The sequence below is a fragment of the Gobius niger genome (assembly GCF_951799975.1).
Source record: "Gobius niger genome assembly, chromosome: 2".
NCBI classification, from domain to species: domain Eukaryota; kingdom Metazoa; phylum Chordata; class Actinopteri; order Gobiiformes; family Gobiidae; genus Gobius; species Gobius niger.
Window position 1 is genome coordinate 21,245,105 of NC_136853.1, and position 26,086 is coordinate 21,271,190.

The 26,086-nt window shown below is 43.0% G+C and overlaps 1 protein-coding gene across 1 annotated transcript in view; it reads right to left on the minus strand.

Annotated features, from left to right (window-relative positions):
* Window positions 1-22,115, minus strand: part of hcn1 (hyperpolarization activated cyclic nucleotide-gated potassium channel 1) — a 46,283-nt gene extending 24,168 nt beyond the window's left edge. Inside the window, exons 1-2 of the mRNA XM_079552087.1 lie at window positions 21,400-22,115; window positions 16,389-16,812 (exon numbers count right to left, since the gene is read on the minus strand). Coding sequence (XP_079408213.1) covers window positions 16,389-16,812; window positions 21,400-21,752 — 777 coding nt within the window. The 5' untranslated portion in view covers window positions 21,753-22,115. The remainder of the gene's footprint in view (window positions 1-16,388; window positions 16,813-21,399) is intronic.
* Between the last annotated feature and the right edge of the window lie 3,971 nt (window positions 22,116-26,086).

Genomic DNA, 26,086 nt, shown 5'->3' on the forward strand with positions numbered 1-26,086 from the left:
GGACATTTACCGAAAAGGCTGGTGTGTGCAAAACAGACATGGGTATAACTTTATGCAATTGAAAAAAATGTGAAATCTATAGCTGCCCAAACTGATCAACAAGGCACGTTAGACTGGAAATGTGTTTTAATGTAGTTTTTTTTAATTAAAGGCACACTGTGTAACATTTTGGACTAGGCTATACTGGTACCATCTGTACAAAACATGCTCCTAATGACCAGGTCAACACAGAAAATGCCATTACTGCAGTGGGTAATCAAAGAATGGATCTGGATGAGGACCTAACCTGTTTAAATCTCAAATTCTACTGAATCTCCATGGACACGAGTTGGAGACGCACCCACAAAGTTACAGCCATGTCTTAGGAGAGCTGAGCCGCTCACAGCAAAGGCTCATGTTTATATTTTTAAATAATGAAAACATCTGTCATAAAATAAATGTTTGTATTTCAATTGTATTAATTGGGTAAAATTCTACACGGTGTGGCTTTAAAGACGAAAAAGCTGAGTTGTGACCAAGTAGAACATCGCCAAGCTTGGCCTGTTGTGGGGTATGAATGAGTGTGCACAGGGGTGTGCATGTGCATATGCACTATTACCAGATCAAGCGATAATAACAGGGCAGATACACATAGTTACATACCTGACAGATCACTTTGGGAACATTCGATTAACAGTTAAACCCTCAAGTCTTTGCTTGTGCGTATTTGATTTTTGGGCAAAAAACAAATATAGGCGCACACAAGAATGACCGTGCATCAGACATGAAATTACAACATGCTCTTTATACATCTTCAAATTGAACAGAGTGACCTCTGCATGAGGTTAGCCAGGATTAGCAAGGGACTAATTTGAGGGGATTAAATCCACCACTGACTATTACATTGAAGGATGACAAACTGCTTCCAGGAAAATCTGTAGTTTTCTTGCTTAACGTCATCTTCCTAATCTCTTTTTTGGACCTTTTAATGTTTTTACTTAATCACGAGTTCAAAGATAAAAAAACATAATGCCATGTTCTTTTAGTTGTACAGAACAATCCATTTGTCCTTTTGCCAGAAAGTTAGTTCAATCCCTGATTACGTAATAACTTGACCGTGTTATGTGTGCTCCCAGAAAAAAAAAAGAAAAAAACAGTTCATAATGCTACAGTGCCATCCTCACTTCCCCAAGAAAGGCAGCTAGCCGGAAATAATTAGAATTCATGCAACCGTACTCATGTTGATAGATGTATAGTTCAGCAATAAATAACATAAATCGAGTTGGCATTGTTTCAAAGCTGCAGGCAACATAGTGTATGCTCCAAAACACTCATCAGCCGGCTGCGCAGATTAGAATTGGCCAGAGGAAAAGAAGGAAACTACACAATCTATAAATATATTCATTATTCAAAGTGAAAACATCTAGGCCATTAGTTTACCTGTGCCCAAATAATTGATCCAGATTGTGCAGCTGAACGGCAGTACATTTAGGTAATGAGGCTCAGCAGTAATTTGTAGCCAGAGACTTAATTAAAGACAAAAGGTGATCGATGGGATCTTTACACAGACAGAAAACAAGGGCTGATCCTAATGTAACAAAGAGCGCTTTAAATACAGCATTATTATTGGTTCAAAGCACACACCCCGGCCTGCGCACAGCCAGAAAGGCGTGACACCCATCTATCTGATTGCTAATCCACCGGTGAGAAAATAAAGGCTGTGGACTGGCTGGCCCCTCCCACAGCCCCCGCGCCTTATCTGCTCGGGTTAACAGCCCCGTTGTTGAATCACAGGGATCTCCATAACACGGCCATCTTTATCACAGAAAATAATCACAAGGAAAAATGGCATCAGTGGGACGGAGTTAAAACCCAGCCTTGCCCTTTGAAAGAGCCTCAGAATCACGGAGAGAGGAGGGATTTTCATCTCGAGCGCTTAATCACAACAACACTGCTTTGTTGGTAATGGACTGTGGAGTTCAGTTTTCTGGTGCCACTCAATATTTGAAACATGTTTGTTCTGTTATAAAATCGAGAACAGTATTACACAAAATGCCAGCACGTTTAGATGAGAGCAGTGAACACACAGACCAGTGGAAGCGACTGAGCACTGGGGCTTAGCAGCACTAATCAAGCATTGTTTTAATTGGATAAGTTGGCTGTGTTAATGTGTAAATCGCAGGACGAGAGAAATGTGCACAAGCGGTGTGAGAGCTGACTCTTCCTGTGGGATCGCTGCTCTTCATCATTTCCATGTCCGTCAGCAGGATTCTTGTTCTCGCACCGAGCACATCACAGTGGAGTGCGAGCCTCACTCCCTGCCCGCTGTCTCACCCGCTCTGCATCTATTTTAGTCGTGTGAGTGTGATAACCTCAACACTTGCACTCTCCCTTAATCTGTGCTCCACCATTCCTGTGGCACTGCCTTCTCCTGCAGGGCTCTGGAGCCCACGCACAGGCAGGGTCATGTTTACGCCGTTCTCCAGGCAGATCAATACATACATTGTTTCACGCCGAAACATAAAGCCTACAATGCAGTCGAACAATCGGGGGCCTCACTGTGCACCTCGAAGTGATTCACATTGTGCATGTTTTGTTGAGAAGCTAAGAAGACTGGCGTGGTGCACAGGAGAGCGTCCCGGGATCAAATCCTTGATTTAGCGGGTGAGGAGGAGGTTAAATGTTGTATTGATTTGTACCTGTAACCTGAGTGGCAGCACCAAAATAACAGCAGCTCGGCTCTGAGAAAGCATGTCCAGATGACGGACGCCGCCAAACACCAGCCAAGCAGCACCTCCGCATCATCATTACTGAACAAGTCACGACATGGCAATGTTCGCACGAGCTGAGACAACTCCTTCACCGCGTCACTTCATTTCTGTCAAGCCTATTTCAGAGCATCAGTCGACAACAGAGGTTCTAGTCCTGACATTACTGCCTCAATAGGAAAGAGAAGAGTAAACAAACAGCCGCCTGGAGCCACGGTGTCGTTGAATATACAGCCTGATAATATAAACCCTCCTCCATGCACTAAAGCCTGACAATTGTAGAGTTGTATTTCTGCCTCTCATCCCAGCATCGGAGCAGAGGTGATTAGCGCGTCTGCCTTATACTCATCCACTGTGAAAAACATGGATGTAGGATTGCTATTAGCGGGGGGGGGAGCCTAATAGGAAATGGGGGAAAGCTCCGGAAGTTCTTTTAAGTCAGACCAGATGCTCAGAAAAGTATGAATATCACATTATCTATAAACTAAGCAAGCAGAATATATTCCATGTTACCTCAGTAAGTAGTCTAGGTTTTATCAACTAATATCTTACAATAGATCTATAGTTCTCCATTGTCCAGGTTCTCTCACAAGGATTTAGACTTCTGCTTTTTCTGTGCAAAGTCATTAATGGAAGACTGTGCATCCGACTGGCTATGGGATACATCTGCCAGGAAGAGGAGAGTGATGGGAAGGCCTTTAGCCGACGTCTTGGGAGCTGGCGAAGACAAACAGCGCGGAGCAGTTCTAAAGACGCAGTCAGGAAGATTAGGGCCATGTGAGAGCAGAAGGGATTTGGCTGAATCGCACACTGGGCCTGTCATGTCAACACGGCACAAGATGGACCCTGAGCATCGCAGACACAAACCTGAACTAAATCCCCTTCACTACAACCCTTCAGATTGAAATGAAAAAGTAAAACAAAGGGTTTTATTTATGAACAGCTGACTTAAATGTTCAAAGAATACACAGGCTTTAAACTCAGCATTCAGAACTGTTACTTACTGAAATACTTCAAATGTATAATGATTAAGTACATGTGAAGAGTTTAGTTTCTTATTATTATAGTAGGTGCATTTGATACCTTGTTATTTTGTTTTTTGTGGTGTCCCCTCAATAAAAACTGTTCTATTGTGTTTCACTCGAGTTTGTGTAATTCTGCAGATTCACTCTGTCCAGAACGTAAACGCTCGTCTCCTTTTTATTTGATTCTAGATCTTCGCGCCTTTGTGTCAATAGAGGATGAATTCAATAAGGGCTGCACAACTTGGAAAAATATATAATGGACAATATTTAGTTTTGATGAGCATTGCTTTTGTTTTAGAAAAAAGACTGAACATATCAAATACTTGGGGCATGTGGAAACCAATAATGTTCTTTAAAGCAGTGCTTAGTAACTTGTTAACCTTAATCCGTTTCCCTCTGGGGGTAATACAAGTGTTGATGGGATGATTGGGGGATTTTTTATCTCCCCCCTGGTGAAAACCACAATTGCAACATCCCTGCCTCCAGGTGGGAGGCGCAATACACACTAATGGAATCACGAGGAAGAAGCTAACAGGCTAACGGGCAAAGCTAACTGTGGGCTAGCACCACTTTAATATAATAATATAAACAAAGTTTGAGTGAAAAAAATATATATCTCCATTGTGTAATTGGATGAACAATAACCCTCTGTCCCTTTGTCTTTTCTGTCAGCGTAGTATTTACTGTCACAGACAATTAATGAGTAAAAAAACGTAGCATTCTACGACACCTGCAGTGGCGCTTATTGCCTCTAGGGGCCATGGTGCTGTTTTAATGGGAGAAATAATTTGCTTGCAAAAAAAGTGACTGTATTTGGACACTAACAGTGTTTTAAGCGTTAAAGCATTGGCCTGATCATGGCTTGTAGCCATTAAGCAGTTTGCTTGAATTTTAAAAACAAAATTCACATGGTATATTTTAAACAAAGCATTTGATAAAAAACTGAAGCAAGAACATCTAAACGTATTCAAGAATCACATGCTTTCAAAACTGCAATTGCCCAAAGTCCAGGATCAACAACAAAACACCCCACGGAGACAGATTATTTAGTTTTTTGGAAAAGGTTATTGCACTAAATAGGTCTTTGTGATTCAAATTGAGATTTTGATTTGATTACATTAATTGTGCAGCCCTAAATGCTCTGGCTTCCTGAACTATTTCAATGACCTGAAAATGCATAATGTATGACCTTGAAAAAGTATCTGCTGCCTGCACCGCGTCATCTGTTACCTTTGGATCTACTGACTGGAGACAGACTAATAGCGAGCATGATCTGCTGTTGTGTTTCGTCCTTAACGACGCTCATCTAGTGTCAGTGTAATCATGATGGCACTGGAGGATCATATAAATCAATGCTCCAAAGCCACATGGCAGGACCGAGCTGTGGGTGTGACTGATGTGTGAGCGCTCTGCCTTTCAGCCAATCAATCACCTCCCAACAACTCCGGGGACGAGAGAAAGCAGCCAGCCTTAATGCTTGGCTGCTTACAAATTAATTCATTAGCACTGGGCATCGTTTCAGGAAGTCTGCCGTAAGTAGTTTTATTCCGCCTATTAAAACTATCTCAAAGTCCGCAAGGGAAGGCTAATTTAAGACTTTTCTTTCAAGTAAATGTTTTAACTGGTTAACCCCGGACCCCCCAGCACCAGAGCAGTTACCCAAAATAAATGAGATTAGCTTAATCTCTGCACTTATCACGTTAGGACCCTCCCCATGTGCATCTCCTGTCTGTTTGTATACACGCTCTACTACGGTCGGCAGGGGAGTTCCCATCAGGATCTTTACACACACATAGTTCAGTTTCTTTAATACGGTAAATATCATACACAAAGGGAAACATTTTCTTATTCCAAACACACCTTCAAATACGAAGTGAAATGAATCCCCTCACAACAAGTGATCGGTATCTAATGAATTCCTCTTAACCGAGCACATTGTCTCCAGTTCACCTTTACCCAAATCTAAAAGCTTCTCGACTGGAACTTACAGCCTAAAGGCCAGAGTAACGCCTCATTTGAAAGCTAAGACTAACAAAAATGACACTAACTTTTTTTTTGTCGCATTGTCGCCCCTTTTTTGTCACATTTTTAAAGCTTTTTTGTCATGTTTTGTCACTTTTTCATCACACTTTTGTCCCTTGTTGTTGTCTTTTGTGTGTGTTATTATTGCTTTTTCAGCCCATGTTTGTCACTTTTTTGACACATTTTTTAATTATTTATTATTATCTATGTATAATCACATTCTTATTCAATCACAGTGCCTACAAAGCCTACAATACAGAAACTGGCCAAAGGACAAACAGCTGATCCTGGTTTTGAAAATGTGAAGACTAATCGTAATAATGATATGAAAAACATGACATTTGTCCACTCTATCTGATTATGTAATTGTTAGGGCTTCTTTGTATTGAATACGGGGCCTTGTAATTTAGGTTTGGGTAGTGAATGTTGGTCTGTTGCCTTGGACTAACTCCTTCGGGGCATGGCCTCGCCGAGGGGTTGCCCCGAACATGAGCTCATAAACACTGATCCATGCTCCATCATACACAGACAGTGGAGGTGAAATATCCTGCCCAAGGACACGGCGGAAGACTGCCCTGGTTTGAGCAGAGACTGAACCATCTGTACCCATCTTTATTTAGCAAAGCGTGGCAAGAGCAATAGATACAGACGGCATCTCGTCATAGAAAGGGGCGTGGCCTTGCCGAGGGGGAAAACAGTTTTTCACACTTTTTTAGCCATTTTCTGGTGAAATATTAACTTATTTATCACATACAAATAAAGTTATGTCTAAATCGGGTCCATATGGATGTTTATTCACAGCAGATTGTTCAGTAGAAGCGAAAGAAAATGGCAGTCGTAGCAAGCGCTAGCTAGCGTTAGCATTAGCACATTGCTAACATGTAGCATCATGTTAGCATTCTTAGAGAGTTATTTATGTATTTATGGGCTGTTGAACCACTTTGCTCCTCTCCTTGTCTTTGTATCTTAATTTAGTAGAAAACTATATTAATAATTCAGCATTTGTTAAAGTAGTTTTTGAATAATTAGAGAAAGTTTAGATTATTTCTCCAAATTGTTTTCCCCCTTGACTGTTTTCAAACATGACCATATATCATCTGTATCTATAGAGTTCGGGAATGTGACGTCATATTGCTAAGCATTATGGGATTAGCAGCAATTGCAAACTAATGGAGATTTTAGAAGTTAAAATACTGGAGTTATTGTTCACATTAAAACACTTGGACACCACAGTGAGTTAGATGTATTTACCAGCAGTAACTCAGCAGCTAACGGAGCTGTTCCACGGCTATTTTCTCCACTTTATAGACTGTTTTTAGCTAATGTTAGTCAATGGAAATGTATGCTAACAGCTGCAAAGATGGCCGATCTCCATGGTAACTGTAGACTTTCCCGAACTCTATAGGTGCAATTGGATTATTTTGTTCCCTTTGATTAACAACATTAAATTGCCCAAATGTCCCATAGGTGCATAGCGGCTGCCTGTCTGTCTGTCTGCGCATCCATCAGGTCAACTCAAGCCATTGTGACAGCGACAGTGAGAGGCTGAGAGACGGTCAGACACCGACAAACAGAGGTATTCCCACTGGAGGAGGATAAAATACACCAAATGCCACCGAGCCACACGATCAAACTGACTGAGTTAAGACGCCAGGAACCGATATTCACAAGCACCGGCTTCAGCGCAATACAAAAGCAATATGAAGTTCTGTCAAACGTAGGGCCTATATTTAGAAGACTGAACAGTTCACGTCTAAAAGCATGAAACATATGGCATGAACATATGTGATATTCGCTAGTGGTGATTTTGAAGTTATTTTTAGTGCACTCTGGCTCCTAGTTTTCTGGTTTAGACCTAAGCACTGTTTGACTATTAAGACAGACCAAGCTTTTTTGAACATGAAGTCAGAGATGCTCAACCAAGATGGCTGATAGTGACGGGAGAGATGGTGATATGGTAGAGGAACAACAGCTTTTTTTTTTTTTTTGCAGCTCTGCATGAGGTTGTAGCTAAGAGGAAGTGGAATTAGCCGGTTGCCCGTGTGCACTTTAAGTCACATACTTCATAACATACACTTCATAAATTCCCTCAAATATGAGAAAATGCCAACGTGTTTGTCGCATTTTCAGCTCTGGCACTTTCCTCTGTACACTAAACCATATGGTCAACCAATTATCACTCTCTCCCCGAGTTAACAAGACCAAACTGCAACAGAAGGAGCAAAAAAAACATTTCTGTCAGTGGATTTTCCAGCTCACGGGCCAACGGGAGAGGCTTCCTCCACGAGATGCGCAGGAGAACAGTCTAAAGCACGCCATGCTCTTCAGCAGCAGAGGACAAATGCACCATGGGGGGGGGGGGGGGGGGGGGGGGGGGGGGGGTTGTGCATGACTTTGCTGGACAGGACTGGCTGAGAGTAGTTCATTAGGAGGCCGTATGTTGCATTACTCAGACGTCTAGAATAAAAGAAAAAACTGACGAAGGGAGATAAGGAAACTTCGGATGCATGTAACAAGGAATACAAGAAACCCAATTTAAGTAATCGAAGAGGACGTGTTAAATCGATGAAAGAAAAGAAAAAACTTTACCCTGTCTTTACCCCCCACAGGCCACGACTCTCCACAACAAACAAATATTCAGTGAACCAGAGAAAGACAGTCTCAGGGGTAAAGTCCCGGGCGTGTACTTCCTGATAAGAACATATTTTCCCCGCTCGTTCCTGCTGTAATCAAAACAGAGGCTAACCTAGGCTTCTGCCGGGTTATATTTAGAACACAAAGGGACACCGAAGACATGCTGCGTTTTATAAATGATATATGTGCACTAACAATACAAGTAAAAAGATATATCAAGTGCCGGATAATGTTGCTTTTGTTTCTATACGTGGAAGAATACTTTGCGATTAATAAGCGACACTACAACTATAGAAGTTTGCTTTTCATATGAGAATCCAATCAACCAGCCTCTCTGTATATCTGAACTGCAATGAGTACTGGTACTTCAAACACTACTACTCCACTGGTACTTGACGAACAGTGCTCACACGGGGGGAAGCACATTTGATGAGGTAATGTGCTTTAAGTCTCTCCACTTGAAGACAACTGTGTTTAATTGCAAAGGCGGGTGTAATAAGACACAAGAATGTAAGCGAACTCTGGGGATGTGACTGGTTTGTGAGAAGTGACTGGTTAGACAATACACAGTAAACAAGATATGACACAATAGCTGAACAAGGAGGGCAGGTACAGTTCTTTGTGGTAACTGGAGCCGAGCGCTCGCTGGAAATGTCTCCCACAAACTCACTGAAAGTTTAATCCTGTGTCTCTATTTGCATATTACATAAGTGAGTGGAATTTAGCAGTACAAAAGCATCTCTTCCTGTGTTCCCGGTCTGAGGAGGCAGTTAAGTTACTTTCACATGAACAGACACTCGTGATAACAAACATGGTTAAAGGAGCTATACCTGTATGTTATAAAAGTAGTCATTTGGGAAAAAAATCAGCCTGATGAGAAACATTTGCTCCATATTATGATTTGTTGATGTTGTGTATAGTCAACCCAAATAGTCAGTATGTGACGCCGAAGGACGGCCGTGACCCATTTCTTTAAGGTTGAGTTATACTTTACATGTCTCTGCATTTGACTCATCCTCAATGTCACTGGGGCGACGTGTAGGAGCAGTGAGCCAGCGTGGGCCAGCACTCAGGGACTCACTCAGGGACTCATCTCCAGATGTGGAACCAGGCTAATGGTCACAATCACCTGGCTGGAGGCTATTGCACATGTTTCATTGGTAGAGGGACACGGGGGAGAACATATCGGGCCAGATCTTGTGGCGGCGCACGGGGCGGCGCAGGCTCTTGGCGAATTATTTTCCGAGTGGCGGAGCTATCTGTGCCATTCGCCTTCGCCACCTGCGAGGGGGCGTCACAAGAGGAGGTGACTGCACTGATGGAAACACGGCTGACATTCACTTCCTCGTTTACATTGCGCTGTCTTGCGTTCTTTCTTAAGCCTTAGGCTCTCACAGGTCAAACTAAAAACTTTATTTACCCCATCGTGAGCTAAACGATGTTTACGTCTCGAGAGAAAAAGAGCTACAGCGTCCGCTGTGGCGCGGATCGGCTCGCGCTTGGCGTGAACGCGAAGCAAAACAAAAGCACATGTTCACCCCCCACTCCCACACAACCACTCTCCTGGACGCGGAGTCGATCTGGTTGGAGGAAAATGTGTGTGTCTCAACCCACTTAAATGCGCCAAGTCTGGAGTGGCAAGATCACAAAGTGCGCCCCGACTGAGCGCAAAATGTCACGCTATCGTCTCCGTTTTGATGCACAAGATCGGGCCCATAAACTCCACACAGAAACCAGACCTTCTAGCTGTGAGGCACACAGCATGAGTCGCATGTGTGTCCATTACCATGCACTGTCCCAACCAAACAAATAAATAGAGGCGCACATTTTGAAGAGATTATGCAACTAAATAAATCTGAGAATCACATGGACATTCTTTAGAGATAATTGGAGGACTAAGGTTAGTTGCTCTGCTTTCAGAGAACAGTACTTCCTCACTTGCACTCATACGTGCAGGACAATGGGTGAAAGAGAAACATAAAGTATGTCACAGCACTTTAAACACCACAGCAGCCGCAGCGAATGCAGCATTATAACTCTCACTATGACACAGAGTCGCACCCAGGGCACATGGCTACTTAATATGTGAAAAAGTCACGGTCGCACGGTGGTTAGCACTCATGCTTCACTAGAAGGGGCCTTTCTGTGTGGAGTTTGCATGTTCTCCCCGTGTCTGCGTAGGTTTCTGTTAGAGGATAACATTAAATCGCTATTTATCATACTGGGTCAGGCTGTACAGGCATACTATCTCTGTCATAGCCTTGACCGTGAGGCTAAGGCGGCCCTTCTCAGCCACTGAATGCTTGCGCATCAGTATGACGCTCTGAGAGGGTATTTATCCCTCTTCTGTGGAAGCATAGACAGACTTGAATGGGAGGACTAGTGCAATGTCAGGAGTTCATGTCTCCGGGTCCCGCACCGATGGTAAATAAACTTCTCCTGCATAAGACATCCAGACTGCTGCCTTTTCTTCATCAATCCTCTCGAAGACCATTGTTGTTTCTCTAACAGTTTCCTCCGGGTACTCTGGTAAAACATGTACAATGGGCTAACCCTTTGTGGGAATGCGAACAACAGCGACTGTAATAGTGAGGGTCATAAATCAAATGAACGTTGAGAACCACTGGCTTAGAGTGAAAACAAGAAAACCTTAAAATGGACAGTTGCTATTGAGAAAAAAAATCATGTCTGCTGCACAAAGTTTTTCTTGTATGGAAATTAAATATAAACAACCAGCTGCACAGCCCGGGATATGTGTGTGCTTCAGCAAATCTGAAACGAGGCTAATGCACACCTGGTCACAAACTGAAGCGCCTCCTCCACCACTGCACTACTTCACAGCAGTCTGGACAACCAGCCATGTCCCCCATGTGTCAGGGCTCTGTGTGCTGTAGACTCTGCAGAACAATACACAGCACACATGGAACACTGTACAGCTTCACACTATTGCAATTCACACTATTGCTCTTCACAAGCCTGTGTTACCAATGTCTCAAAGCGCTACACTGTCGTCATGATTCATTCACGTCATACTCGGTGGTGGTAAGCGACCTCCACTCACACTACACTCATTCTGGATGATTGTACGTGCTTTTTGTGGTAGGGGAAACCGGAGTGTTCGGATTAAACCTGTGACCTGTGGCTAGAACATTCAACATGTAGCCCCTGCACCGAGCAGCAGGTGCTATTCACATCGCACCCCCTCAAATGAACAGGGAACACGGCAACGATGACCCCATGTTTCAGCCACAAATCATTGCCCTAGAATCCAGCACTGAAAAACATTTGTCCCCACTTCATTATGACGTGCTTTACAGCTGCACTCAGAGGGAAACAAGGTCGACACTCAGGAAATCAACCGGGGGTGCACAAGAAAATCACTGCACCGCACTGCATCTTTCATCTCCCTCTGTCTATGCCTCCTCTCTTCAATCCCCCATACGTCAGTGCTTCATGAGTCAGCATTCTTTTGCCGTGTTTGGAAATGTGGGAGGCACACCTGTGTCCCTGCGTGGCCTGTGACGCTCGGCCCAAGGCACAAAGGACTTGGCACGGCCTGCTCTGGGAGAGGTGACTCTAGTCTGCAGGAGTCTATGAACCAAATCCAGCTAATCTTCTTTGGCACTGGAGATGCGGTGCTGAGGCGGCAAAGTTGTGTATCATCATGCTAACGTTCCTGCTGGCTTTTCGACTGCGGGGTCACCTGTCTCCATGTCAGCCTTCTCTTTCCGCTTATGAACTCTTTTTTTTTTCATGACTGGTCTGATAATCATCTGATGCCTTCAAAGCAATGCCCAGCTGAAGCATTACATCCAGACCGTGAACAACAACACAACCGTAACATATTGTCTGTTGCATGTGAGCCCATCAGACAGACGGTACACCTGATACACACAAGCTGTTTACGCTGTGTTTCTAAACATGGATCAGAGGAGCTAATGCTGATACACAATAGTGGCGTCCACTCCACAGCAGACCACATACAGCTGATGCGATGCTGCTACAGTTTCCTTTTGTGCTCCCTTGCCGTAAACTACACCCAGGTCAGATGGCTCACTTTTTCCCCCTTAAAGATCGATTTACCAGCTGTGAACTGTGAATCAACCACTTCAAACTAAGGACACCGAGACAACTCGCTTGAAGTCATCAACCAGAGACAGTTTGTTTTTTTCATTGGTTGCTGATTGTTAATCAACATTAAAAAGATGTATAACGTTTTGGCTGTATGTGCACATCCTAATTCTCGACTGCAGTCAATGGAAACTACGTGATGTTTTGAGAATTGTGTGTCTTGTATGATTTAACATTATCACTGTAAACTGCTCAGCTCTTTATCTTATAATGCAATTTGAGTAAACACAGAACAGCTGTAGCTTCATCTCATTCATAAGCACAGGCTCACAGAATGAGCTTCTGGTTGGTCTCAGGGGCAGTGCGCCGCCACAAGCTCCACCAGAGCGGGGATTTGGCACAGCCCTGGTGGCTCTGACGAACCAGATGTGGCACACCGTCGTTTTGGGAGTCGCTGTTGTACACTCAATACAGAAACACTAGTCTGTATTATGTGCAACGTTAATCAGACAATTTCAGCTTTCCCAGAGTCCGAACATGATGAAAACAGATGGTGAGGTCACAGGAATTCGAGAGGGCATGAAATAATAAGAGAAACATAAACAAATGAGGAAGAGCAGAGGGCTGAACTGCCCTTGAAAACTGCAAACACTGATGCACAATCACAGGAAAAACAACTGAATGCACTTCTCTTGGTATCACAGCAATACACCACTTCCTCAGCTACAATTTATTCCTTATTAGTTTCTATTATTATCCAACAGAGAAATAGGGCTGCTCGATTATTGAGAAAATAATAATCATGATTATTTTAGTCATAATTGAAATCACGATTATTCAAATGATTATTTCTTTTTTATTCTATCTTTATTTTATTCATTTATTAATATAAAAAAAACTATGCTGATATTTTCTGTTTTCTGAACAGTCATAAAAGTACAAATAATTTCAAGTACGCCTTGATTAAAGAGAGGTCTCTGCTTCACACCTGCCCCCTGCTGGCCAGCCCTCACACCTGCACAAGTAAACTGAGCAGCGCGGCCTGATGACATCATCACACAGCGGCAGCGCTGTTTGTTTTTACGTCAGGCAAAAGCATGAGCCGTGGCACCTGAAATGCAAAGGGAAAACAATCCCAACAATCAAAAAAATTGAAAAAAAAAAATTGAAAAAAAAAAAGAATAATAATAATTATAATCGTTTTTTTGCGATTATGCTAATGCTGTAATCATTTAGTGGAGTAATCGAAATTGTAATCGGATTTCGACTAATTGTACAGCCCTAAGAGAAAGTTTATATTTGTTTTCTCGAAATGCCTAAAACTCCCTTCTGTCTCTTCCAGATGTCCGATTGTGTGGCTCAACACCTCAGTCTGGTCGCTGGCTTTGCTCAGTGCCGTACACACTGTGTTAACCACGCCGAATGACCTTCACACTGTACGCTGCTATTTCCCTAAGCAATGAGGAAGGCAATAATTATGTGTGAGCAAACAAATGAATGAACGGTTGAACAAATACACAGATAATTACAGGCGCATGGACACAGTGGCATCTCTCAACCCCAAAAGACCTCCGCACAATGTGTTCTGAGAGTCTTTGTAAGCTGTACCCCTTTAGTGTTGAACGTGGGGGTTACTGTGTGTGTCCTTTCATCAGCACCCTGTTTCGGGGAGACGACGGGATGTGGTTGCCTCACAGATGGAGAGCAGAGAGGGTGACAAACGTGGAGGGGGCAGGGAGCGCATCAGAGAGGAAGGAGTTCGGAGACGACTTATTATAAAGGCTCAAGTGTCTGAATAACTTCAAATCAAGGGTCTCTGTAACAAGGCTTCACTGCCCCAAAGTCCTGACAGTGGAGAGAGACTGAGCTTGTCCCACTAATGCCACGCTCCACATCCAACATGTTTCGACAGCAGAGATTTTTCCACTGAATGACCGTTTTTGTACTGGATGTGCAGGATTTGGTTAGAATATCCCATGTTGTTTTCTGTGCTGAGAAAGACGGAGGGGTCATTTATCAAGGCTTGTCCGAAATAGTGAGTGCAGGCAAGAAAGTGTTATTTGTGGGCATGGTGCGCCTATTTTACCCTTTTAAATCTTAGGAATTACAATAACAGGGCCCCAAATGTGATGTTAAAGAGAGGCTGCTGCGAAAAGAAAAGAAAAAAGTGCAGATGATTCTGATGCTGATCCACGTCTGCACGTTCTACTCACTGTGCACATAAGCAAACGCTTAGTAAATGACATTCACAGTGAGCCTGGAAATACAGTAAAGAACCTATGGATACAAGTATATACGGCTAAGACAGAGACACTTCAGCAGGCTTTTGTGACGAAAATGTCTCTGTATTTGTGAAAAGCAACAGCAAAACAAGAAGAGGGTTTTACTTAAGTACTAGCACTAGTTAAGTACTAGCACTGGTTGAGTACTACCAAATTTAAAGGAAACATGTACTAGAACATAGACTGTTGGAAAGAAGAGTGTTTAAAACTAGAGCTGATAATCAAACTCAGGGCACTTTATAAAGGATTTCTAAGCTATTAAGCTTCATTAGACGGGATAGTTTAGTGTGAAAGGGGTTGAAGAGCTGGAAGAGAGAGCAAATTGTCGGGTCCGACAACCGGAGGCAGCATGAGCTCAACCACAAAACTACTGCACTGAAGCACTCTTTATATAGTGGCACACACTCTGCCATGACGGGGATGTCTTTAAATTACCGTAATGCTATTTTAACCTGTGATATGAATCATTGTATGTAAACGACCTGAGGACAGATAAGACTTGCAATTATAACAAACAAAATAGTTTTTGTTTCCAGCATGTGAATTAACTTTAGGTTCATGAGTCTTTCTGAATCAGACCGTCTTTCATAATTTACTTTACAATGGATAAAACTAGAGCTGTCAAAACAAATACATTTGTACAACTGACCATTGTAAGAAACAGCATTAGGATTAGGAGGCTACAAACCTTTGCTGCTGTAGCTGAATTATGTGACATCCCTTGGCTGTGCTGGCTGACTGCAGCCACTGCAGACTATCATTAACCTTGAGTCCATCTATTTCAAACACCGTCTCTATACTGGCATCATCTCCTCCTCATCCCTTGCTCCACTCAGGCGCACTGTGCAGAATATAGCAATCTTTCTGCATATTTGGTATCTGTGGGTGGATTGTATGGTATGCTATACGTTATAAAGATACTTCCCCTTCATCAATTCTCACTGATCTGTAACACTTGGTATGCTTGGTGACTTGACATACTGTATGTTTTCATGGTGAGAGACCATCTTACTTTAGTACACTAAGAATAACCACACAACTACTGTATACTAGAAACCAGATTGGTATCTTTAAATTAGGGTTCCACAATTCACCCTCACACCTGATCCTCCCTGTGAACTTCAAGGAGGAAAAAAATAGACGATTCTTTGTACTGGTCATTCCACTGAATAACAAAGAACAGCAGCAAAGTGTAGTTAAAGGACTCAGTTGACTATAGTAACTGCAATAAATCAATAATCAATAATATAATCATGTAACACTGTAGTCACCACAATACAGCTTCTCCTGATTTACCTTTAAAGAGAAGTGGTTACATATATTAATTACTGGATAATGGGCATTTTAATGAGGTATTAGTGATTCTGAATTCATTTGATGGAAAAATGCTGTGAGGAGATACCAGCACATCTTCACATGTACTGGTATTGGCATCGTACACTGTGTGAAGCGCTTTGGGTGACATAGGGCATGTGAAAAGTTCTCTACAAATAGGTTTTCATTCCATAACCCTTGAACATTGTTATGGGGTGACCAGGACAGGACCTAGAGAACTGTGTTGAATGACATGTTACATATAAGAAAACAGGTTGTGTGTGTATACGCACCTCCTCCCACTGATGAATGTATCTAATGAGACGGGACAGTCTTAGGAGGCGGAGGAGACTGAGAATCTTAGTGAAGCGGACGATTCGCAGGGCACGTGCTGTTTTATAAACCTCCGAATCAAAGCCTTTCTCTACTATTAAAAAGATATAATCCACTGGAATGGAGGATAGGAAGTCCACTACAAACCAGCTCTTCAGATAATTCATCTTGATTATTTTTGGGTCAAGGATGATCTCAGAGCTCTCCTCGTTGACAATCCCAGTCCTGAAGTTCATGACCAGGTCCACCAGAAAGATGGTGTCCGAGGCCACATTGAAGACCAGCCAGGTGGTGGTAGTCTGCTCTGAGAAGAAGGTTATTCCCACAGGAATGATGATTAGATTTCCCATCATCATGATGAGCATTATCAAGTCCCAGTAGAACCTGCCAAGAGAACACAAAGATCAGACTCGAAAATGAAGCAACCACAGACAGAGGCTGTCATATAAAGGCACACATTTTTAATTACACACAAGGTCAACTGCAAGCATACGCAATTTGTCAATAATATTCTGGGCATCACAGCCAGGACTATTCTACAGACACAGCAAACAAAGAGAAAATCAGCTCTGACTTCACCAATCCTGTGTGTCGCTCGTAACCCATCTGGAAGAGGCTGCAAATCTCAGCCAAACACTTCAGTGCGGTTGTTTTGCCTGTGAGGCACGACACAAAGCTCTGTCTGAGGGCAAGTCACTCCTCCATCACTGTGTAGAGTTGCTTTAATTCATTGATGTGTTCATTGATTAGGAAAAGCTTCATTTTCAAGCAGAGCCAATGTCCTGTTCACAGACTACATACACAGTGTGCATGTTCCCACACTAATAAAGATTATGTTGAACTATGCAATTACTTCATTTATGTAAAAGGTTTACAGTGATATATGGCAGGTTTATTTTGAAGCAGGTCCTGTTTAGCTCATGTAAAGTCAAGTGAAACAGAACAACCCTCTCCTTGAGCCTGTCAGTGTGAATGTCACTGCCCTCCGTCTTATGATGAAGTGCACCAAAGTGAGTCTTCTGCAGGAGACCACACTTTTTACACTGTCTGATATTAACATCCAGAGGGATCCCTCAGCGACCAGAGCTCCCACTAGAGTTTTTATTTAAGATTTATTTCAGCTCTAATTGCTGAGCGTCCACTCCCTCGTCCTGTGTGTTTACAGTCGTTTTCTGTTGGATCCATCCCACAAGTTTACCTTCTGGATATGAATGCCTTTTCCCAATAACGCCGCACACCCCAAAAAAAAAATCAGATCACTCAGGCAGCTATTATAGGATGAGCTGAGGCCTAGAGGTGGGCAACTTATTGTCTACAAGATCATTTCCAAATGTTGTTTTTGAGATACGTATATATGCAAAATTCCAATATCAAGAATAACTGGAAATCAACAAAACTGCAAAACCATTAAGAAAATATAAACACTTGCAATGTAATCAAATCAAAAAATACTGCTTTACTATCGTATTCACCCAATACAACTCCATCCTTGTTGTTGACAATGTGTCTGTTCTGTGCCTTTTCAGGGACTCGACTTTAGTGACTGTTTTGCTGGCAACGTGCCCGATCTGTTGGCAGAGAGACGACCAAGTAATAGATCTGTTTAAGTAAATTAGGCCCAGACATTGGCTTTATAAATACCCATAGATCAAATATCGGAGAGTAGTGTTTGTCTGAAGAGTGATCAACGAGGCGTTTGGTAATCGGCATTTTCACAGAAGCATTGAACTGGGGCCAGCACACACGGCCTTGGACAATAGAGTGACCCGAACCACGAAAGAGCTACTCCCCGTGCTAGTTTTAACAAGGTCTAACAAACAGAGTAGGATGCCCGAGATCTGAGTGATTTGCATTTACTTTTTTAACAGAAAATCACATCGTTCTGTCATTTCCGAGTGAGACAATGAATTGGAAATGATGCGCAGTCATTATAGAAATTCAAGGGCGTCCTGGAACATTCAGTGAAATCATGACTCATCTTTCTAACGCGTCGTAATGTGACGTGGCTCTGACTCCATAACGCATATGGTCCAAAGTGTCGGTCAGAGTGTCCAGGGATGAGCTGAATAAGATGCTGCTGTTTTTTATAGGGGGGAAACGTTCCACATGCATCAGCACCGAAACAAAGTTTGAAAGAAAGTTTGATTTTTGACAATGGTAAATGCTTTGAAGAGAATGTGTGTGGATTAACAAAACAGGGAGTAATGTGTGGTATCTACTGCACTGTAATGTGTATTTTTTAGAGCCAAAGAATATTGATTTAAGTGTGTAAGTAACAGGATTGGCCTTTTGCATTTGAAAACGACAGCGGGGCTTGCTTGTGTTTTGTTGAGTAACCCAAGCGCACTAGAACAATGCAGACCAGTACATTAAGCTTCATCTGTTCTGACCATTCATGCAGTGTATGTATATCCAAGTCAAATCAGCTTTAAAGCAAATTTTCACAGGAATCTAAAACATTATAGCTAGCGAGTTTAGTGTCATTGAGGTGGAAGCACAGGAGGCATAAGGTGTAGAGTCTTGATTGTGTGTGTTATGTCTAACCTATAAACAGTACATAGCAACATCAGTCAATCAAGATGTAAGGAAAAAAAAAAAAAAACCCTACTTCATCATGAGTTGGTCTCACTGTGACAGAAAAGGGAGAATCACTGTTGGAAAAGGCACTCACAATCACACTCTCCCCTCTTGGTGGACTCATTGTATATAAGTGCTTCATCACAATCAATGCCTGTACACAGCAGGACTGAGGAAAGCCCTAACAAACTGACACAGACTGACCCGGCATGACCTACCGACGCGCTTGCAGATTCCAATAAGTCAATATGCTCGCAGAAACAAAAACAGTGTGCACTCGCTGAACTCAATCGTTTATTAACATTGTCGCCGGTATTAGGGCGATTATCGGGAATACAAGGATCGGAATAGCCCACTTGCTTTACATTGATGACCAATTTGGCTGGACTTCCATATAAATGTAATTGACACTCTAATATCTCTAGTACAATGACGTCCGTGGTCCCACATAAAGACAATGAGCCCCTGGATGAGCCCCATCCAAAATGTATTAATAATGAATTATACTAACCTGTCATTAATCTTTAAGCAGGCACCGTGTTAGAGAATATACAGTATATTAAGTTTCAAACAGTCCGTGAGTAGCGTTGTCATTTGCAAAACTTATGTAAGGCTCGTCACCGATACACGGGCAGGCCTAATTGTTAGCGCGTGTTTACGTTTATTAGGAAATCAGGAATAATGTTAACAGAATCACAACATGGGAGCAATGAAGGGGGGCGTTGTCAAAAGTTATGTGTGTTCTAGTTCTGCCTATGTACAGCCCTGCGTACTGCGTGTATCAAGGAGACTCGCTATGATCCTTGTAAATTACAGTGCTTGGAAATCCATGTGCAAGAATTCCCCCTTTTTTGGGGGGGTCAAATTTGCCTCCACATTAGCTCATTAGGACCTTTAAGAAGAGGTCAATAATCTTTACATCATTGTTTTTAGAGACGGTTAAGCTTATTGACTTGTTGTGCGCTAATCCATTGCCCACTGTCATTGTACCGCTTTGAGCATGTGCCTGGTTGTTTGTGTGGGTGTGTAAAGGATATCCCAGTCAGCGTCATGTGTGAGGATAAGGCATGTGCCGCTCTGTCTTGCGTTGCCCTCTGAATGACACTAAGCGCCACATTGTATACTTTCAAGAAAGGAGAATGGTGCTCGGGATGCTGATTCTTCAGAGAGAGATCTTTGAGCTTTCATTCCAAACTAAACACACCAGACATTTTTGTAAGATCCGGGTAATGTGGAAGGATGGCACTGAAAAGATGATGTGCTCAAAACAGCTACACTAATGGGGACTAATGATTTAGCCATTGCGCTGCGGCCAAAACTAAGATAAAATAAAAATAAAAAAGGCTGCTGTGTTTTTCCTGGTGTAGGGGCCTACTTATGCAAAAGTAAAATAGAGCAGATATCGTCATTTTGCAGCAAAACAAGCTTCAAGTAGTTCATATAATAGCCAAGGCGTTGGAAACCGCGCCGGAGGCCCGAGATCAGCACCATGGACAGCTCTATGTCACATGGATACTGTCGAATCTGCCCCAAGCATTACAAGTGGGGACGCCGGGGTGACAGTGAGCTGTGCTAGAGGACAATGGGCAAATGCAATAAAGTGGAACCCGCGTCTGCCTTGTCCCAAATCATGTTTTTTTGTGTGTTTTTTCCCACCCAGGAGAACAAAACAGGCAAATGTCAAGGTGCAATTCTCAAGACAGATGCGCGGATTTTGAGAATAAATCATACGTGGCACAGAGGTGTTCAGTGTGTGTGTGTGTGTGTGTGTGTGTGTGTGTGTGTGTGTGTGTGTGTGTGTGCGTGTCAGTGAAGGCTGTGTAACATCTGCAGCTTCTCCATAACCAACGCATTCCGTCACATTTAGAGCGGCAGCTAATAATCACCGCGCATTAGCGATGATTCAGCAGCACCATTTATAGCGGTGCTTCGCTCAAGTCAGCAGCGACCATTGGTGCCTTCTTTACGGCAAGCCTGTCCCGCCGCCTTTGCCGCTACCTTTACCGCATTCCGCGTGCCTCTTCACACCTAGGCCCAGTGTCTCCCCGCTGCCTCCGGTGAATGTTTACACCGCGATGCTGCAATGGCATTGTCAGTGTGAGCGAGTGTGTCCCCCAGCGCGCGGAGCGCCCGTGTCGCATTGAGTCCACTGTTTTGCGTGGCGTGACATTCAGCATGCTTTTGCCAAGGACATCTCACTGGAGCACCTAGTTGCGCGCGCGTGTGTCTGTTGATACAGGAAAATGCCGCAATGAGAAGCCCTGGGTGCGCGTGAGAGTGCGTGCAGCCTCACGGACGCTGATTGCAAACACACAGGTGAATGCACAGTGGAGCGTGCGTGCTGTGTGTGAAAGTGTACATCTCACCAGTCCGGGAAGAGCAAAGGGGGCTTACCTAAAATCACTATACGGATGAATGATCCAGTAACCGGCCGTTTGCACTCGCTCCTGCTCCTTCTCCACGGCTTTTTGACTGCCAAACATCCTCAAGGAGAACTTATTGACTCCGGGCTGCATCATGGCCCCAAACTGCCTCTGCATAAACCCGGACGCCCTGGACGCCCCTTCCAAATCGTCAAAGCCTACCATGGCCTCTTCTCGCTCCCCCTTGAAGCCCACCGAGTTGCTGTGCTCCTTCATGTTCTGGCTGCCTGTGTTATTTTTCTGTATCGAGTCTTGCCTTTGAAAGACATTATTCCCATCCGCCTTCTCCTCCTTGTTGGAGAACGAGTTGGATTTGTCTTCCATGGCGCGATGACTAGTCCCGTGGTCGCGCAAAACTCAAGACGAGCCGCGGTGAGCCCTCTTGTTCTCCGCGTTTTTGGTACCCTTCACAAGTGCTCGGCTCCTTAGCCCTGGAAGCGAGTGCTGCAAACTGAGACAGGGTGGCCGAGAAGCCGCTGGATCAGGTTTCCTTGGGTTACCGCCATCTACCGACGGCTCCTGTAGCTTTCCCACCGCTCCACGCTGCGCACTGCCTGGTCTCACGCCGCACAGCACTGCGGTTTCACTGGCTCATGTTCCTCCTGAACCCTATTTACATAATGTGGCGTATGGCAGACCCCTGCCCCTTCAGCAGTCATCAATCACACACACGTACACGACTCTCAGCAGGGAGGTTTTACAAAGACGAGAGCTCACGCGTTTGTCAGGCGACGGATGCTATAACCATAACATAGAAGCTATTGTAGCTTAGTATAAAAAATATATATTATTATTGTTATTATTATTAATCACTTCATTGAAGTGAAGTAATAACACCTGAAAATGTTTGTCTTTTAGAGGCGTTAAAAATGCCTATAAAACTTTGTCACTTTTTTTGTTTTAAAAGCCAAATTTCACATGACAGATATTGTTTATAACCAGGACCTTTCATAGTGCCAAAATGATAATAGCATAGTAAATAAAAACAATATACATAATATATGTCTGACATGAAACCAGAATTAACTTTTACTTTTTAAAAGTCAGACGTTTACATGCACTAAGATTACTATATCTTTAAACAATTTGGGAAAGCCCAGATGACGATGTCATATGTCTGGTTCATCCATGGGTGCAAAAGGTTCATTGGTTCAAATGATGATGGAAATGTCCAGTCATCAAACAGATCAGAGAGATGTCGGGTTCTGTGTCCCAGAGATGAACGTGCTGTGTCTGAAATGTGAAGAACAAATACAAAAGACCTGGTGAAGATGCTGAACCTGGTAAAAGTTTCAATCAATCAATCAAACTTCATTTATAAAGCGCTTTTCATACCGAAAGGCATCACGGCGGCACGGTAGCACAGCGGTTAGTGCTTGTGCTTCACAGCTAGAAGGTCCGGGTTCGATTCCCACCAAGGACGGGGCCTTTCTGTGTGGAGTTTGCATGTTCTCCCCGTGTCTGCGTAGGTTTCCTCCGGGTACACCGGTTTCCCCTACCACTAAAACATGTACAATAGGCCAAGATGTGTGAGAGTGTGTTTCAGAGTGCGCATGGGGGACGACGGATGAAAATTAGCCTAAGGCTACAATCCGGTGTGGCTTGTTCTTTAACTTGCACTGTCCCTACCAAATAAACCATAAAACACAAAGTGCTTTACAGATTACAACATTTAAAACAGTACGCCTGGCACAACCTCCCATATATCTTATGTATTAGGACTAAATAAATAGATTAGTCAGTTAAAAGTTAAGCTAAAAAGGTGGGACTTGAGCCTGCTCTTAAAAACATGAACGTTCTCTGCAGCCCTGAGCTCCTCCTCAGGTGGTTCCAGAGGCGAGGGCCGTAATATTGAGTCTTTTTGTTGACTTTAGGAATAACTAGGAGACCCCTGAGGAGGAGCGAAGGGCCCGTGAAGGTTCATAAGGTAAAAGCAGTTCTGAGAGATAAGAAGGACCAAGACCATTAAGACATTTAAAAACCATTAAAAGAACTTTAAAGTTGATCCTGAAACACACGGGGAGCCAATGCAGCGATTCTAAAACCGTCAGGACACGAGCTGCTGAAGTGTTTGTCATTATCCAGAGTGAAACAAGTCCTGCACCAACATGGGCAGGACTTGCTCTTACTCCCAAAGAAACATTAAACAGGTCAGATTGGAGTTTGGAAACAAAAAAGGATAAAGACTTAATCTTTGGAGACAAATCCTGTGGTCTGACGGGAAAAAGAAAAAGTTTGGCCATAATGACACATGACACATTTGGAGGAAAAAGGGTGAATCTTGCAGCCTGAAAAAAACATCCCAACTGTGAAATACGGGGGTGGCAGCATCATGCTGTGGGGTTGTAAATATAAATAAAACTCTTAGAGGCCTCTTTCTATTTCAGCAATGATCCATGAAATTCTCATATATTAATCACAAAACTATGAATATGTAGCACTTACATCTGTGAGCAGACTTTTAGTGTCATGACCCGCCACAAGTCCAGACTCAGAGGTCGCCGACTGAGTCACACTTTGATGACGCACTCACCTGGTCAGTGAGCAGCTGCAACATGAATAGGCTAATAATGTCCAAAGACCAGCTTCATGTCACTCACTAGTATAAGCAGTTTTCACTATATTACAGCAATTTTGTGGCTGCAATTGTTGATTTTGCTCTTCTATAACTGTGTACTAAAACAACTCTGTGTTAAAGGAGTCTTTGTGCTGTGGGAATTCTGAATGAAGCAGCGACCTAAACATGGTCGCCAGAGAAATGGACTGAGCTGTTCTGTATTATTTTTTTTCTCTTTTATTCTTATACATTTCTTTTTCGTATGTATTTTTCTACAGGGCATGTTCGTGTTGTCCCTAGTCTTGTGTTTTTATGTGTCGAAGAGCCAAAGATAAATTTCTACCTCGGTACACAATAAAAATCTCTTCTCTTCTCTTCTCTTCTCTTCTCTTCTCTTCTCTTCTCTTCTCTTCTCTTCTCTTCTCTTCTCTTCTCTTCTCTTCTCTTCTCTTCTCTTCTATTCTATTCTATTATATTATATTATATTATATTATATTATATTATATTATATTTTAATGTTGCCTGTTAGAATGATAGAATAAAATGCAAATGTATAACGAAAAAGTATCTTACAATTTGCAGTTTTATGTGTTTCATGCTTCAAATCTCTGTGTTTGGCGGCAGCCCACAGGCACAGTTTCATTTTGGCCCTCGGAGACAAAAAGTTTGGGCGCCCCTGGTCTACAGGGAAAGATGTTCTAGTTTTGTCCTGATTTTGTCCTTTTGTCCTGGTCAGTCGGTTGATACCCATAGTGCTGGTTTAGTCCTCATTTTCATATAAACACACAAAACAAACATACAATTACGGCACGGTTGTACAGCGGTTAGGGCTCGTGCTTCACAGCTAGAAGGTCCGGGTTTGATTCCCACCAGGGACGGGGCCTTTCTGTGTGGAGTTGTTCTCCCCGTGTCTGCGTAGGTTTCCCCTACCACTAAAAACATGTACAATAGGCCAGGATGAATGAGAATGTGTTTGAGAGATAAAAAATAAAGTTTTACACATGCGTGTACGAATTTGTTCAGGATGGGTCGACTGACAGAAATGTTCATTTTTCATTATAACTACTATCCACAAAAGCACTTCCCACAAAAAACATTTTTACTACAACATTAGCCTATTTTTATTGTCTGTTTTTACATTATCGGTTCATACAAGGTTGCAAACCACTTGCATGTTGGATAAATACAAGCGTGTTAAATGTGTGCACCATGTTGTAAACGGGCTTGCTGTCTAGTGGGGGAAAAAATGACATGGGCCCAAATAAAATGTCAAAAGAAATGACTAAAACAGTATTAGAGATTAAAATGTATGTTTAACCCAGGCTAGCATCAGAACTGCTAATAATAAGAGCGTATGCTGGGTTGTAAAGTAAATCTATAGAGATGAATAGAGACACCCAACAATATAGTGAATAGAGACAAGCATTGTTACAGAAATCAAAGCACAGAATCAGCTGTTTCAAAATTCATCTTTTCTGCTAGGTATAAATTGTGCCCCTAATCCTCCTGATGGTCTCACAGGCCCTACTGAAATTGCATTGTGTCTCTTAGATTACATTCAGTCATCTCTACTTACAGTCAATAGCTCATCTGGACACGAAACATTACAACCCCCTGCCAGCCACTGCTTCTGCCACAAATAGCATCAGCCAGCTGTAGGATGGCAGCATTAAGTTACCATGCCCCCTTTGGCCTCCGGTTTTTCTGCAAGTCATTTTGTGTAACCATCTCAGAGCCATTGTTACCGCTACGGAAGTATTTGCCCCACATGATTCTTCTATACCTATAGTGTTGAAACCAATGGTAGGCTATTACTCCTGTCGTAAAACCTCTGTGATGACATCCTCAATATCAACCCAAATTAAAACACAAATCCCCCACCTCCAGGGCCAGACATGACTCCTAATTCAATTGCGCTCTTTGGACTCTTGTCCCATGACTGACTGCTTTAATTAAGGCGTGATTGGGACAGGGAAGAGGGTAGTGTTGTAATAGGATTGCCAGCTTTGGTTCGTCTCCAGCTGAGACTATCAGAGTATCATAGACCTCTGGAGCGAAGCCGCTGCACTGGATGAGAACCAGCCCAGGCCATGGCTGATTC